Below are 13,261 nucleotides of genomic sequence, written 5' to 3'. Positions count from 1 at the left end.
ATAAGGGGGTCTATACAGGGGAACCAATACGTTATACCCTGCCCTGCTGTTTGCTGTGGAAACCAATGAGGATCCTCACCACAAAGGATCACTCAGGTGCAGAAGACCTTTCCCCCTTTTCACCAACAAATTCTAGCCTTCGTGATAATCTGTCATATATTGCAAAAAAAAGGTCATTCTGCACCTCCTCCACTCTTCCTACCACTCCATCCCCCACAGCTATTTCCTCCTGTACCACTCTCCCCTCCCTCCTAGATTGTAAGCTCCAAGGAGCCGGGCCCTAGAACCCCTCGTGTATCGCATTGTATTGTTATTGTACTGTCCCATGTTCTGTCTCCCATTGTAATGTACAGCGCTGAGCGAATTGTTGCCGCTTTACAAATACTGTATAATAATAATAACCTATGGACATGGTAGCCTTAGATATTTGTACATGCACTTTAAAGCTGAATTGCAGGAATTCTGGCACTTTCTAAAATCTGCTGGCTTACTATGGGTTAGGTCCAATACAGTGCATGCCACCTTGTAGACTTATCTCTTTAAACCTTAGATTGTACGCCCCTTGAGGGTTAGGGACTGATGTGAATGTACAATATATATGTAAAGCGCTGCGTAAATTGATGGTGCTGTATAAGTACCTGTAATAATAATAAATAATCTACATCTGACAGTTTTACTGAATGCTGGCAGTATGGCTATCGTTACTCCCGGCAGGAGAGACATTGTCTTCGCATACGGCAGCTCCGCCCATCCCTCTCCTCTGCTGCCCATTTACAGAAGGCTTTATATTTAGTGAATGGGTTGACATAATACAAAGTGCTCTCTGATTGGGCAGGGCAGAATGGCTGCATAAAACTCTGCAGAAGCTGAAACCAGCAGGTCCAGTGTCGAAGCGCCAAAGTATAGTGATAGCTATGCTCGGTATAAATAAAAATTGTACATGAAAGAGATAAGTCTATGAGGTGGCATGCACCTGTTTGGACTTAACCCTATTAATCCAAAACATTTTAGAAAGTGACTGAATTCCTAGGGTTCAGCTTTAAATAAGTGACAAAATTAAAGTGTAACTCCAGCTAAAACTTTTTAAGCAGATATAGTAACGGGTTTAAAGGGTAAACCATATGAATAGCCACTGACTTATATAAACACCCCTGTCAGTGTAAACCCCAACCTATTTAACTTTTGTTGGACAGCTTGGTCTGCATGTCAATGTAGAGAATATTAAAAATAAAGTTATGTAAAATAAAAAAATAATAATTTTCAATATGGGTATTAATCCCATATGGTTACCAGAATACAGTAATTTTCAATATAGTGACCCCCTCAGTGCCTCCCCGTCCTTGTGTGACAGTGACTAACAGCAGCTCAGTGAAGCACAAATGAAAGCAAGGAAGCTTGGGTGATGTATACTTTGGGATCACTAGTATTATTTACCTGATTCCTGGTGAAATTTAGGCTGTTAGAACTGTATTCTGTAACGATCACCGATTATTATATACATAGCTAACATCAGGAGGTATACGTATATTCACAACACTTTGATCTGTGGCTGATGCTGTATTTGAGCAATCCTCAGCTGGTATTCTTTATAATTTATTGAATACACAGACGGAAAAAGGACTGCCACGGACACTCAGAATTTTAGTTTCAGAATTTTCAGTCTGCTCCATGAAAGAGATAAGGCCATGTGTAGAAAAGGTCCTTGTTTCTCTACAATGACTGTGGGATTGGGGTTCCATTTTGGACACAAATTATTTGTAGAGCTCATGCAAACTGGACATTTTTAATGCTGCTGTTAAGGGCATCTGGCATTTTTTTTCTGCTTCTAAATGCCTCTGTATATTAGCCTGTCCAGCACGTCCAGGAGCAGCAGTGTTTTGGCAGAAAAAAACACTTGATGTGTGTAAACACATCTGTAACGATTGTGTGAGACAGGGACATGGAAATTGTACGTGACAGCCATCTTGTTAAGGTCTCAGCCATTTTGTATTCCTGAGCAGTGACCTTCTTCTCTCCCTCCTCTTGCAAACTATGGAATTTGTAGATGTAACTTGTAACACACTTCAAAAAAGCCTCTTATCTTAACGAACACAATAGACAGCCAGTGTCCAGACCTGGTCAGAGCTGTAAACAGCTAATCAGACTTGGCAGGATGTCTGTATTCATAAACCATGAAGAACCCTTCCCTCTGACCTATCGTAAAACATTAATAACTCAGTCAAGCCTGTCACACGTGAGCAAAGGAGAGAAAGCAGTCTCCTGCCTCATGGGTGACAAAGGTGCGCAGTGTTTTATATCCCTGGATACAAAATGCAATTCTGAATAATATTCTGCCAGTTTCTAGAATACCACCTGCATGTATTGGAAGTTATGAATATTAGTGCAAAACTGTATTTGGGAATTGGTCGTAAACATGGTGGCCTCCAAGCACCCATCCCTTAAACCGGATTATTGGTCAGATGGTCTCTGGCGACACCCCTTTGAAATCACATAAAAGGGAATGACAGGACCTGGTAAGCAAGCTCTCATTTTAACATCAACCAAAGAACACCCAAAAGAGCCACGGCAACGTTTTTGCTTGGACAATTGGACTATACTAAAACCAAGGACTTTGCAAGCAGTCTCCATTTTCACCTCCTTTTATCTCTCTGTTGCATTATTGTTCTCTTTATGTCTTTGTATAAATACACTGCTCAAAAAAATTAAAGGAACACTTTTGAAAACACATCAGATCTCAATGGGAAAACATATCATGCTGGATCTCTATACTGATATGGACTGGGTACTGTGTTAGTAAAATAAGGATGCCCCATCGCTTGATGGAAATGAATACTATCAACCTACAGAGGACTGAATTCAAAGACACCCAGAAAATCAAAGTGAAAATATGATGCAGAAGGCTAGTAGGCCATTTTGCTGAAATTTCATTGCAGCAACTTAACATGGTACTCAGTAGTTTGTATGGCCCCCATGTGCTTGTATGCATGCCTGACAACATTGGGGCAAGCTCCTAATGAGATGACGGATGGTGTCCTGGGGTATTTCCTTACAGATCTGGACCAGGACATCACTGAGCTCCTGGACAGTTGGATGGACCGAAACATGTTATCCCAGAGGTGTTCTATTGGATTTAGGTCAAGCGAGCGTGGGGACCATTCAATGGTATCAATTCCTTCATCCTCCAGGAACTGCCTGCATACTCTCGCCACACGAGGTCGGGCATTGTCATAAACCAGGAGGAACCCAGGACCCACTGCACCAGCGTAGGGTCTGACAATGAGTCCAAGGATTTCATCCCGATACCTAATGGTAGTCAGGGTGCCATTGTCTAGCCTGGAGAGGTCTGTGCGTCACTCCATGGATATGCCTCCCCAGACCATCACTGACCCACCACCAAAACGGTCATACTGAATGATGTTACAGGCAGCATAATGTTCTCCGTGGCTTCTCCAGACCCTTTCACGTCTGTCACATGTGCTCAGGATGAACCTGCTCTCATCTGTGAAAAGCACAGGGTGCCAGTGGTGGACCTGCCAATTCTAGCGTTCAATGGCAAATGCCAATCGAGCTCTATGGTGCCGGGCAGCGAGCACAGGGCCCACTAGAGGCCTTCAGTCTGTTTCTGATTGTTTGGTCAAAAGCGTTCAACCAGTGGCCTGCTGGGTCATTTTGTAGGGCTCTGGCAGTGCTCATCCTGTTCCTCCTTGCACAAAGGAGCAGATACCGGTCCTGCTGATGGGTTAGGGACCTTCTACAGCCCTGTCCAGCTCTCTTCGAGTAACTGCCTGTCTCCTGGAATCTCCTCCATGCTCTTGAGACTGTGCTGGGAGACACAGCAAACCTTCTGGCAATGGCACCTACTGATGTGCCATCCTGGAGGAGTTGGACTGTCTGTGCAACCTCTGTAGGGTCCAGGTATCACCTCATGCTACCAGTAGTGACACTGACCCTAGCCAAATGCAAAACTAGTGAAAAGACGAGTGAGGAAAAAATGTCAGGGGCCTCCACCTGTAAAACCATTCCTGTTTTGGGGGTTGTCTCATTGTTGCCCATCTAGTGCACCTGCTAATTTCATTAACACCAAAACAGCTTAAACTGATTAACAACCCCCTCTGCTACTTAACTGACCAGATCAATATACCAGGAGTTTGACTTGACGCTATACTCTGATTAAAAAGTGTTCCTTTAGTTTTGTTGAGCAGTGTATTTTAATTGCACCATTTGACCTTTTCATTAATAAACCCTATTTTGAAAAGTGTTAAAATTATCTCTAAGGCTCCTAATGCAAACTAAAGAATCCCTGTCTCTTGAAGAGCGCTACTGATAATAATCCTCTGAATATACCTGCCTGTAGTGACAGTGTGTGTTGCGGATGTTTATACTAAAATCAGTGTTATTGCTGAGATTTGTGAGTTTCCTCCTTCCCAGTAAAAAGGTGGTGGTGGCAGTTTGAAGAGTTAATTCCATAATTAACTTAACCCAGTGACAATCACTCTCAGGCTGCTGGCACATAAGATTGTGATCCCGCAAGCTGGAAAATCTTTGTGCAGGGTGCAGCTGAGAGTGGCATTGTTATGCAAGTGACAGCGCGGTGTGAGATTGGCAGGTCCTTTGCCACGGTTGGTGAGAAAGGCAGGGGTTGGGCACCACGTTCCTCACAACGTCTAAATGTGCATTAATGCTAGGCATGTTCAGTGCTTGAGCATTAACTCATTTCAATGGCCAGAATAAATTATTATTCTGGGCAATAAAATAAATTAACGCCCAAGCATATGATGTGCCTAAACACGTCTAAATGTGCTTACACTCGTTTACAAGCATCAAGCATTTTTTCTGCCAAAACCCTGCTGCCAGGAGGAAAGGTGTCTAGGAGAGATGGCCAAACGACCAGTGTGCATGAGGCCTTAGAAGGTTTTTTTAAACAAAAATACTGCAAATGTAAAATATACTACATACCTGTCTTCTGTACTCTAGTATAGGGTCATACACCTTCCAGCCATTTTCCACAAAGGCTTCTTTGTATTCAAAGGTAAACAGAGGCTGTGAAAGGCAGTTACTATAATTAATATATTTGAACAAAATCTTCAATTACTAAAATAGAAAAGAAACTATACTAACTGCTCCTTCACATATATGCGGATTGGATGCGCATCCAATCCGCATGACATGTGAAATACCATTGCTTCCTATGGTGCCTGTTCACATGTCCGGTGCATGGCCAGTGCAGATTCAGTGTGATTTTAAAAAGAGTCACGTCCGATTTCTGAGCAGTGGCTTCAGGTTCAGGTACGGATTACAGGCTACTTAAGGGAAACATTCCTAAACCACATATGTGTGAACAGGATAAGATCCTGAGCTAATCTTGTCCTGAGCCTGATGTAAGTCTGATGTGAACCTGTGAACAGCTACTGTGTCAATTAGCTGTGAAATCTGAGCTTCAATCCACACTGCATATGTGTGGATCAGTTCTAAGAGATTTCGGATGGGGAAATCAAGAGATTTTCTTTCCTTCCATCACGGAAGGAAAGAAAATCGAATCATATATGGACTGCCTTAGTATTTGATAGAAGAGTTGAATGTGCCAGGTTTTTACCGTCATAGGAGAGAAAGTTGTAGTATACAATTCTGAGGATTAGTGGAATTCTGAGGATTCTGAGAATTATCAATGAGATCAATGCATGTCAACAAATGTTGAAAAAAAGCATTCAGCAAAGAACTGGCACTAGAGATTCATTTGTCAAATTAAAAGCATTATATTCTTAACATGCACTATGTTTAGGGTTCATCCAAAACCCTTTCATGCTCCTACCAAAAACACCAAGAAAAGTAGAAATGCTCCTTGCTGCCCCCACACTGCAAGGCTTAAAGTGGTTCTAAAGGGAGGATTTTTTTTACCTTAATGCGACCTTCTACATGCAGCTCCCCCTCTCCCCCAGCTTCTTAATATACTCACATGAGCCCAATCTTGATCGCCTGAGCCTCTGTGGGGCCGAACCACGCTCTTTGTGTCAATGGACACACAGAGCAGGGCTCAGAAGCGAGGACACGAATGCCCCCCAGAGCAAGTGGCTTGCTATGGGGGCATGCAGAAGGGGGGAGGAGCGCCAGCAGGGGACCTAAGAGGAAACCCTGGCGGTTTTTAGTGGTTAAAAACCATTAAATAAATAATTTTTAGAATCAATTTAAAGTGGTTGTAAACCCAGTGAAGTGACTAGCCTCAAGTGCTATACAGAGATGAAACAAATCCTCCTACATAAGTTGTACCTGTTTATCTGCTCCCGTCTCTTATCTGGAGCTGTTCAAAATGTACAGTTTACACAGCATTTCTGAGCCTCCAGAGGCAGGAGGCAGGGATTAGGGTTCAAAAACAAGTATACATATGTATATATCACTTTGCAATCCCCCTGATCGGTCATACCAAATTGTGACTTAACGGGAAGGCATAAGCCATGAGGCTCTCAAACACAGTTTTGCGAGTGTGTCCATCTTGCTTGTAGGCAAATCTCATGTTTCTCATGTCCTGGAAAAGAAGCAGTAATGCCAAGAAAATGTGATAAATACCAAACACAAAGCAAGTAGTACATCCAGACAACACGTTGTTTTACCTTGCACACAATTTCTATCCCATGTGAATTGTCTCCACGACTTGCAGCTCCCCCAATTTTTTCAATTCGGCTTATGATTCCCAGAGGAGCATCCAATATCAAGCGGTGATCCTGCCAAAAAGATAATAATATGATCATTCTGGGTTCTATAACCATTATTAGATATGAACTATTGACAGTCCTTATCAAAGACTACATCTACCCAGATCTCATAACCTTTCAATTCTCAGAACCCTACAATGAGAAGCAGTTTCAAGATGCCTTGCTACTAGACCCAGCTCCAGGCTGATTAGCTTAGTCAAACGTTTGTTTTGTGTCCTGCAGAAGCACAGACTCTGTCAGTTGTCACCCTAGGCCAGGAAGTCTGTTACTGTCAGGTCAAGCTGTTAGTTTTTTTCCTGTTTGAATACATTTTTCTTAAAAAGTTTTAAAAAAGGTACAAACAGGATAATGTTTTCCACATTTTCATATTCTTTAAGGGCCCATTCACACCAGATTCAGTGGGGCTGTGTTGGGCAGCTATAACCTCCGCAAGACAAGGCAAAATGCCTGGTTCACATCACCGTGTTGTGGTGTGTGGAGTGAAAAGTACAGGAATCTGTACTTTTATCAACGCAGCATAGCGTGAGACAATCCACTGCCTTGCACCGTGCAGGGGCCGATAAATATCAATAAAGATGGTTTTAAAAAAAATTAAACAGTACGATGCACCATGATCAGCACACCAGCTTGGCAGAGATCCCACTGCTCTGCACAGCGGCTGGTGTGAATTAGCCCTAACTCCTCAAGATTTGTAACTGGGCCTTGTTGGAGGGGCTAGAGATTAATTTACTGAAGAAATCCAACCCTGGGGTCTCCAAGATATAACAAATCAACAAGATAACAAATAGTGCCCACCTAAAACTTACCTTATCTGTTCTGAGTGGACTTTGGAGCTGGTCACATATATGCAAATTGGATGCGTTTTGAACCGAATCCACTTCACATGACAGGTGAAATAACACTGTTTTCTATTGTGCCTGTGCACATATATGCGGTGCAACCGGAGTGCAGATTGATTGCGATTTGAAAGAGTCCTGTCAGTTTTCTGAGAAGTGCGGTCCAGCTCAGGTGCAAATACCGGCTCATTGACTTCTATGGGAACGCTTCTGAATCACACATGTCATCAGTTGTGAACAGAATAAAATCCTGACCTGATTCTGATCTAAACCTGACCTAAACCGCTGAACTACTTTGTCAATTAGCTGTGAGAACAGAGCTTCAATTTGCACTGCACGTGTGTGAATCTACACTTACATATACCCAGTGAAGTGACTGACAGGTTATACACAAAGATGAAACAAGTCCTTCTACCTAGGTTGTACCTGTTTATCTTTAGCCCTCTCTTCTCTATATGCAGTGCAAGTGCAGAATTTACACAGAATGTCTCAGCTCTGATAAGCAGGGGGTGGGGAGCTGAAATTACACACTGCAGGGCTCAGTGAGAACTCTGAGCCCTGATTGGAGGGAAAGGACACAGTCACCCCCTTCACTCATCAATAAAGTTGAGGCTGTCAATCACAGGCTGTGTACTGGAGATACTTCTCCTGTCATCTTTTAATTTGATGGTGTCAGGAAAACTTGTCATAAGTGACTCATGCTGATAGCAGAGGAATGTGGCAACAGACAAAAAAGACACTATAGAGGAATAGACTGTTCATATTTCATGTCTGAGGTTTACAACCGCTTTAAAGCTAAAGAAGAAATTAAAGATATCAGTTGAATGAGAAATGTATCCATAGGTACCAGTCTAACCAAACCAAAGTGAAATCACTAAATGGTCTTACCCGCTCCAAACTTTTAAAGTACAGTCTGTAGTTCGTAACTGTGAAACTCCCCCGGATGGCTCCAGTAAATGGACAGATGTACGTGACATCTTTACCTACAAACACACAATTACCGCTGTGATTCAAACATAATGTTCAATATAAAATAAACTATAAGAAATTGTGATTGAACTACACAAAACGCAGACCATCAGTGATGGCACACAGTTTAAAAGATATGGTTGGCGAACAAACCTGATCCTTATCTAAAAACGCCTTCCTGTCATGCCAATTCTAATCCGATTTTAAAATGGACCTTCCATGGCAGTCACCCTCCTACCCCACCCCAACACAAATTACTTTAAAACCCATTTGTAAAATTGTTTGCCCAGAAAGAAAAACTTGCTCCTGGAAGGCACAGGTGAAATCACTGGAAGCCCAACATTTCATGAGAATTCACTTTTGCAATGGACTGGAATGCACTCTTGCAGGATTTTGAGCTCCCAGCTCCGCCAGAAGTGTGGTGAAGTCAACTGTGTTCCCCAGAAGCATCGGAGGCCAGGGCTGAGGTAAGCATTTATTTTTTGTGGGTGGTTAGATTACAAATTACTTTTTAAAGACATTTGCATTGGGGGGTATGGAGACACTGAGAAAAAACGCAGACCTTCTGTTTGCCCTGTTTGCCACTTTAATGCTTTGAGTCACCAACTCAGAACAAACATGCAGGTCAGGAATTTTGTTTGCACCACATTTGTACTGGGTCAGTGACTCAAGAATAACAAAGCAGTACAGCCAGGCAACAAGAATATTCCTAAGGAGGTAAATAACATCAACTCATGTATATCTCTCTAACAAGTTTTATTTTAATAGTAAGTATGGTATTCTGTCTTGTATGTCCTTGAAAAGCTAAGGCAAAGTTGTCAATTTCCTTTGAGATTAGCAGGAGCCATAAAACACAAAAACAAGGTTTTCTTTTTTGGTTTGTAACATAATTAACAAGAAGACAAGTGCCTTCCTCCCACTCATTTCTGCAGTTTACATCTCATGAATGTACAGTTGTGTCCAAAATTATTCAACCCCCAATGCTGTAAAGGGGTTTAGGGACTATAGTGTACATTTGGAATTGTATTCAGAATCAAATCCTACAAGGACGTTGTAACTACCCAAATGCAACTAAAATGACATCAATTGTTTATGTAATACAGTAGTAAATGGTTCTTATGTGGTTTCTTCATTGCCACAATTATTCAACCCCTTAAAGACTACCACTCTGAAGAACAGAGGTTCATACAGGTGCTTTCCATCAGGTATTGAAAACACCTGTGGATGTCACCGAGCAGCAATCAAGCATAATAAGCACCAATTAGGCAGCTTTAAAATGACTGTGATACTCAGCTCCTTCTAGACATTTACTGGTGTGGTTACAAACATGGTGAAGGCAAGAGAATGGTCCAGGAAGACAAGAGAAGAGGTGATTTCTCTTCACAGGAAGGGCAATGGCTATAAGAAGATTGCAAAGATGTTAAACATACCAAGAGACACCTTAGGAAGCATCATTCGCAAATTCAAGGCAAAGGGCACTGTTGAAACGCTACCTGGTCGTGGCAGAAAGAAGATGCTGACTTCGACTGCTGTGCGCTACCTGAAGCGTAGAGTGGAGAGAAGTCCCCGTGTGACTGCTGAGGAACTGAGAAAAGATTTGTCAGATGTGGGTACAGAAGTTTCAGCCCAGACAATAAGACGCACACTGCGTAATGAAGGCCTCCGTGCCAGAACTCCCAGGCGTACCCCCTTGCTGTCTCCAAAGAATAAGAAGAGTCGACTGCAGTATGCCAAAAGCCATGTGGACAAACCACAAAAGTTGTGGGATAGTGTTCTGTGGACTGATGAAACAAAATTAGAACTGTTTGGGCCCATGGATCAACGCTATGTTTGGAGGAGGAAGAACAAGGCCTATGATGAAAAGAACACCTTGCCTACTGTGAAGCATGGTGGAGGGTCAATCATGCTTTGGGGCTGTTTTGCTTCTGCAGGTACAGGGAAGCTTCAGCGTGTGCAAGGTACCATGAATTCTCTTCAGTACCAGGAGATATTGGATGGAAACGTGATGCAGTCCGTCACACACCTGAGGCTTGGGAGACGTTGGACCTTTCAACAGGACAATGATCCCAAGCATACCTCCAAGTCCACTAGAGCATGGTTGCAGAGGAAAGGCTGGAACATTTTGGAGTGGCCATCGCAGTCACCAGACTTAAATCCGATTGAGAACCTCTGGTGGGACTTAAAGAAAGCAGTTGCAGTGCGCAAGCCTAAGAATGTGACTGAACTGGAGGCCTTTGCCCATGAAGAATGGGCGAAGATACCCGTAGATCGCTGCAAGACACTTGTGTCAAGCTATGCTTCACGTTTAAAAGCTGTTATAACTGTAAAAGGATGCTGTACTAAGTACTAAGATTGAATGTCACTTGGGGGTTGAATAAAACTGATAATGCTGTGAGCACAGAAAAGACATTTGTGGTTATTTCATTATAACTGTTATGTTATATTTGTCTGACCTACAAGTGCCTCTTTAATGTAAATGTAAGCAAGATGACTGAATGATCAAAAGCAATGTCAAACTGGCCAAAACACTCAATTTCAGTGGGGGTTGAATAATTTTGGACACAACTGTATACACTGTTCAGATGTGATCAATGTGCACACTGTTGTGGTTTGTTTTCTGTACATCGTTATGGTAATAATGTGGTCCTTCCGAACAATAACCGACAAACATCACAAGTTTACTTTCTATACAGTTATATACAGACATGCACATAATCCATTACTTGCATAAACGTAAAATAAACTTTAAACTTCTCCGCTTTGAAGGTCTGTTCACACAGGGCCGTTGCAACAATCTGCAGTAAAACACACATTACCACAACACGTTCCTAACTCCAGAAACTTCAAAGTAACTCATTCACTTCCTTATCTCCCGACTTGACTATTGCAACTCCCTCCTCACCGGCCTACACCAACACAGGCTATCCCCACTTCAGTGTATCCTGAATTCTGCGGCCAGACTCATCCACCTTACCAACCGCTCCGTATCCGCCACCCCTCTCTGCCAATCCCTCCACTGGCTTCCGATTGCGCAACGCATAAAATTCAAAATATTAACATTAACGTATTAAGCTGTTCATAACACTGCCCCAAACTACATCACCGACCTGATATCCATCTACCATGCAAAACGTACTCTCCGCTCCTCACAAGACCTCCTTCTCTTCAGTTCCCTGGTCTTCTCCTCCCTAGCCGTCTCCAGGACTTCTCCAGGGCTTCCCTCATCCTCTGGAACTCACTACCCCAATCCATCAGACTGTCACCTTCCCTCCTCACCTTCAGGCGCACCCTGAAAACCCATCTCTTCAGAGAAGCCTACCCCGCCCTCACCTAATTTGCTGATCACCTCCGCTGTTCCCACCATTCCATCCCCCACAGCTATTTCCTCCCGTACCATTCTCCCCTCCCTCCTAGATTGTAAGCTCCATGGAGCAGGGCCCTCGAACCCCTCGTGTATTGTGTTGTATTGTTACTGTACTGTCTCGTGTACTTTCTCCCATTATAATGTACAGCGCTGAGCAAACCATTGGTGCTATACAAATACTGTATAATAATAACAACACATGATCTGGCACCATATGCATGTTGGTGCACTGCAGTGCCATTCATTTTGAGTGGCACCCAACAAAACACAGTGTGCATTGTGGGGTTCTACAAGAAAATGCAGGAAAATGCATTAGGGCAGAATGAGGCCCTATCCCTTTGATGAACATTCACACAATGGACACAGAGAAACTGCTCCATTTGCCTTGTCTGTACTGGCAAAGCCCCCATCAGATGCCAACTGCCTCAGCACTAATACACATGCGCTGCAACGCACGTTGTTGTAGTGTGTCCTGGCCCTAAGCCCTGGTTCACATATATGCGGCCGTGTTTTGCTCAGGCACAAGAGCCCATTCATTTGAATGGACTCCTGTGCCCCATGACACGCAGGGAAAAAGTCCCTGCACTTCTTGGGAAAATGCAGCCCGCATGGGAACCTCGGTTCCAGTACGGTTGCGTTTCTAGTGCGGATGGCATGCCATTAGAACTATTAACACCCACCCGCGGGTCCGCATTCCTCTGTGCGGGTGGTGTGGCTGCACGGATCTGCAGCAGCACCACCCACACAGATGTGAACCTAGCCTAAAGGTGTACCTCAGATCTGCTACAGCTGGAAAACAATCAGGAATCAGCATTTGTAAGAATCTGAATCTATGCTCCATTTTATGAAAGATTGCTTGGCTGGGCTGTTATTCACTTATATCTGTCAGAGTAGAAACCAAAGCTGTGAGCTCAGTATCAGAGCATAAGGCTTGAAAGTCTCCTGCCACACATACATAAACACATGCACGGTTTATAAATCAAACATATAAAACATTAAAGAGGAACTGTTACTTTTCTCATTGCACAGTATCAAAGAAGGTGGTCACATGCTCCTCATGTCCAGAAATACTTGGTGTTTTGTGCTGGCTGAGATAGAGGAAGGAGAAGGGTGGGAATCACCAGGGGCATATCAGTGGGTTGGGGGCATAACACAGACAATGGGGTGGATTTACATAGGTTGGCCATACACTATACAATTTTCTATCCAATTTCTGCCCAATATCCTTTAGATTTACCTTCAACTATATAGTGCAAGGGCCTGCCTAATTGGATACAATTGAAGGTGTTGTTTAGGTTTGACCTTCTATTATATGGTTTTTGGTAAATCTAAAGCAAAATTCTCAAGAATATTGTATAATATATGGCCAGCCTAAAACTGGAGAG

At 43.1% G+C, this 13,261-nt stretch overlaps 1 protein-coding gene across 2 annotated transcripts in view; it reads right to left on the bottom strand.

Moving 5' to 3' along the window:
• The window catches only part of MTMR2 (myotubularin related protein 2), a 68,694-nt gene that overhangs the window by 23,447 nt on the left and 31,986 nt on the right, over positions 1-13,261 (bottom strand). The window contains exons 4-7 of one of the 2 annotated variants that reach the window (XM_089687925.1): positions 8,432-8,526; positions 6,606-6,716; positions 6,419-6,520; positions 4,957-5,040 (exon numbers count right to left, since the gene is read on the bottom strand). In XM_089687925.1, coding sequence (XP_089544051.1) covers positions 4,957-5,040; positions 6,419-6,520; positions 6,606-6,716; positions 8,432-8,526 — 392 coding nt within the window. The remainder of the gene's footprint in view (positions 1-4,956; positions 5,041-6,418; positions 6,521-6,605; positions 6,717-8,431; positions 8,527-13,261) is intronic. The other variant, XM_089687926.1, reaches the window with a different exon arrangement.

Source organism: Staurois parvus, unplaced genomic scaffold (assembly GCF_062004578.1).
Source record: "Staurois parvus isolate SC_StPar_1 unplaced genomic scaffold, SC_StPar_1.0 ptg000440l, whole genome shotgun sequence".
Lineage (NCBI taxonomy): Eukaryota > Metazoa > Chordata > Amphibia > Anura > Ranidae > Staurois > Staurois parvus.
This window is presented reverse-complemented; position numbering and strand designations above follow the sequence as displayed.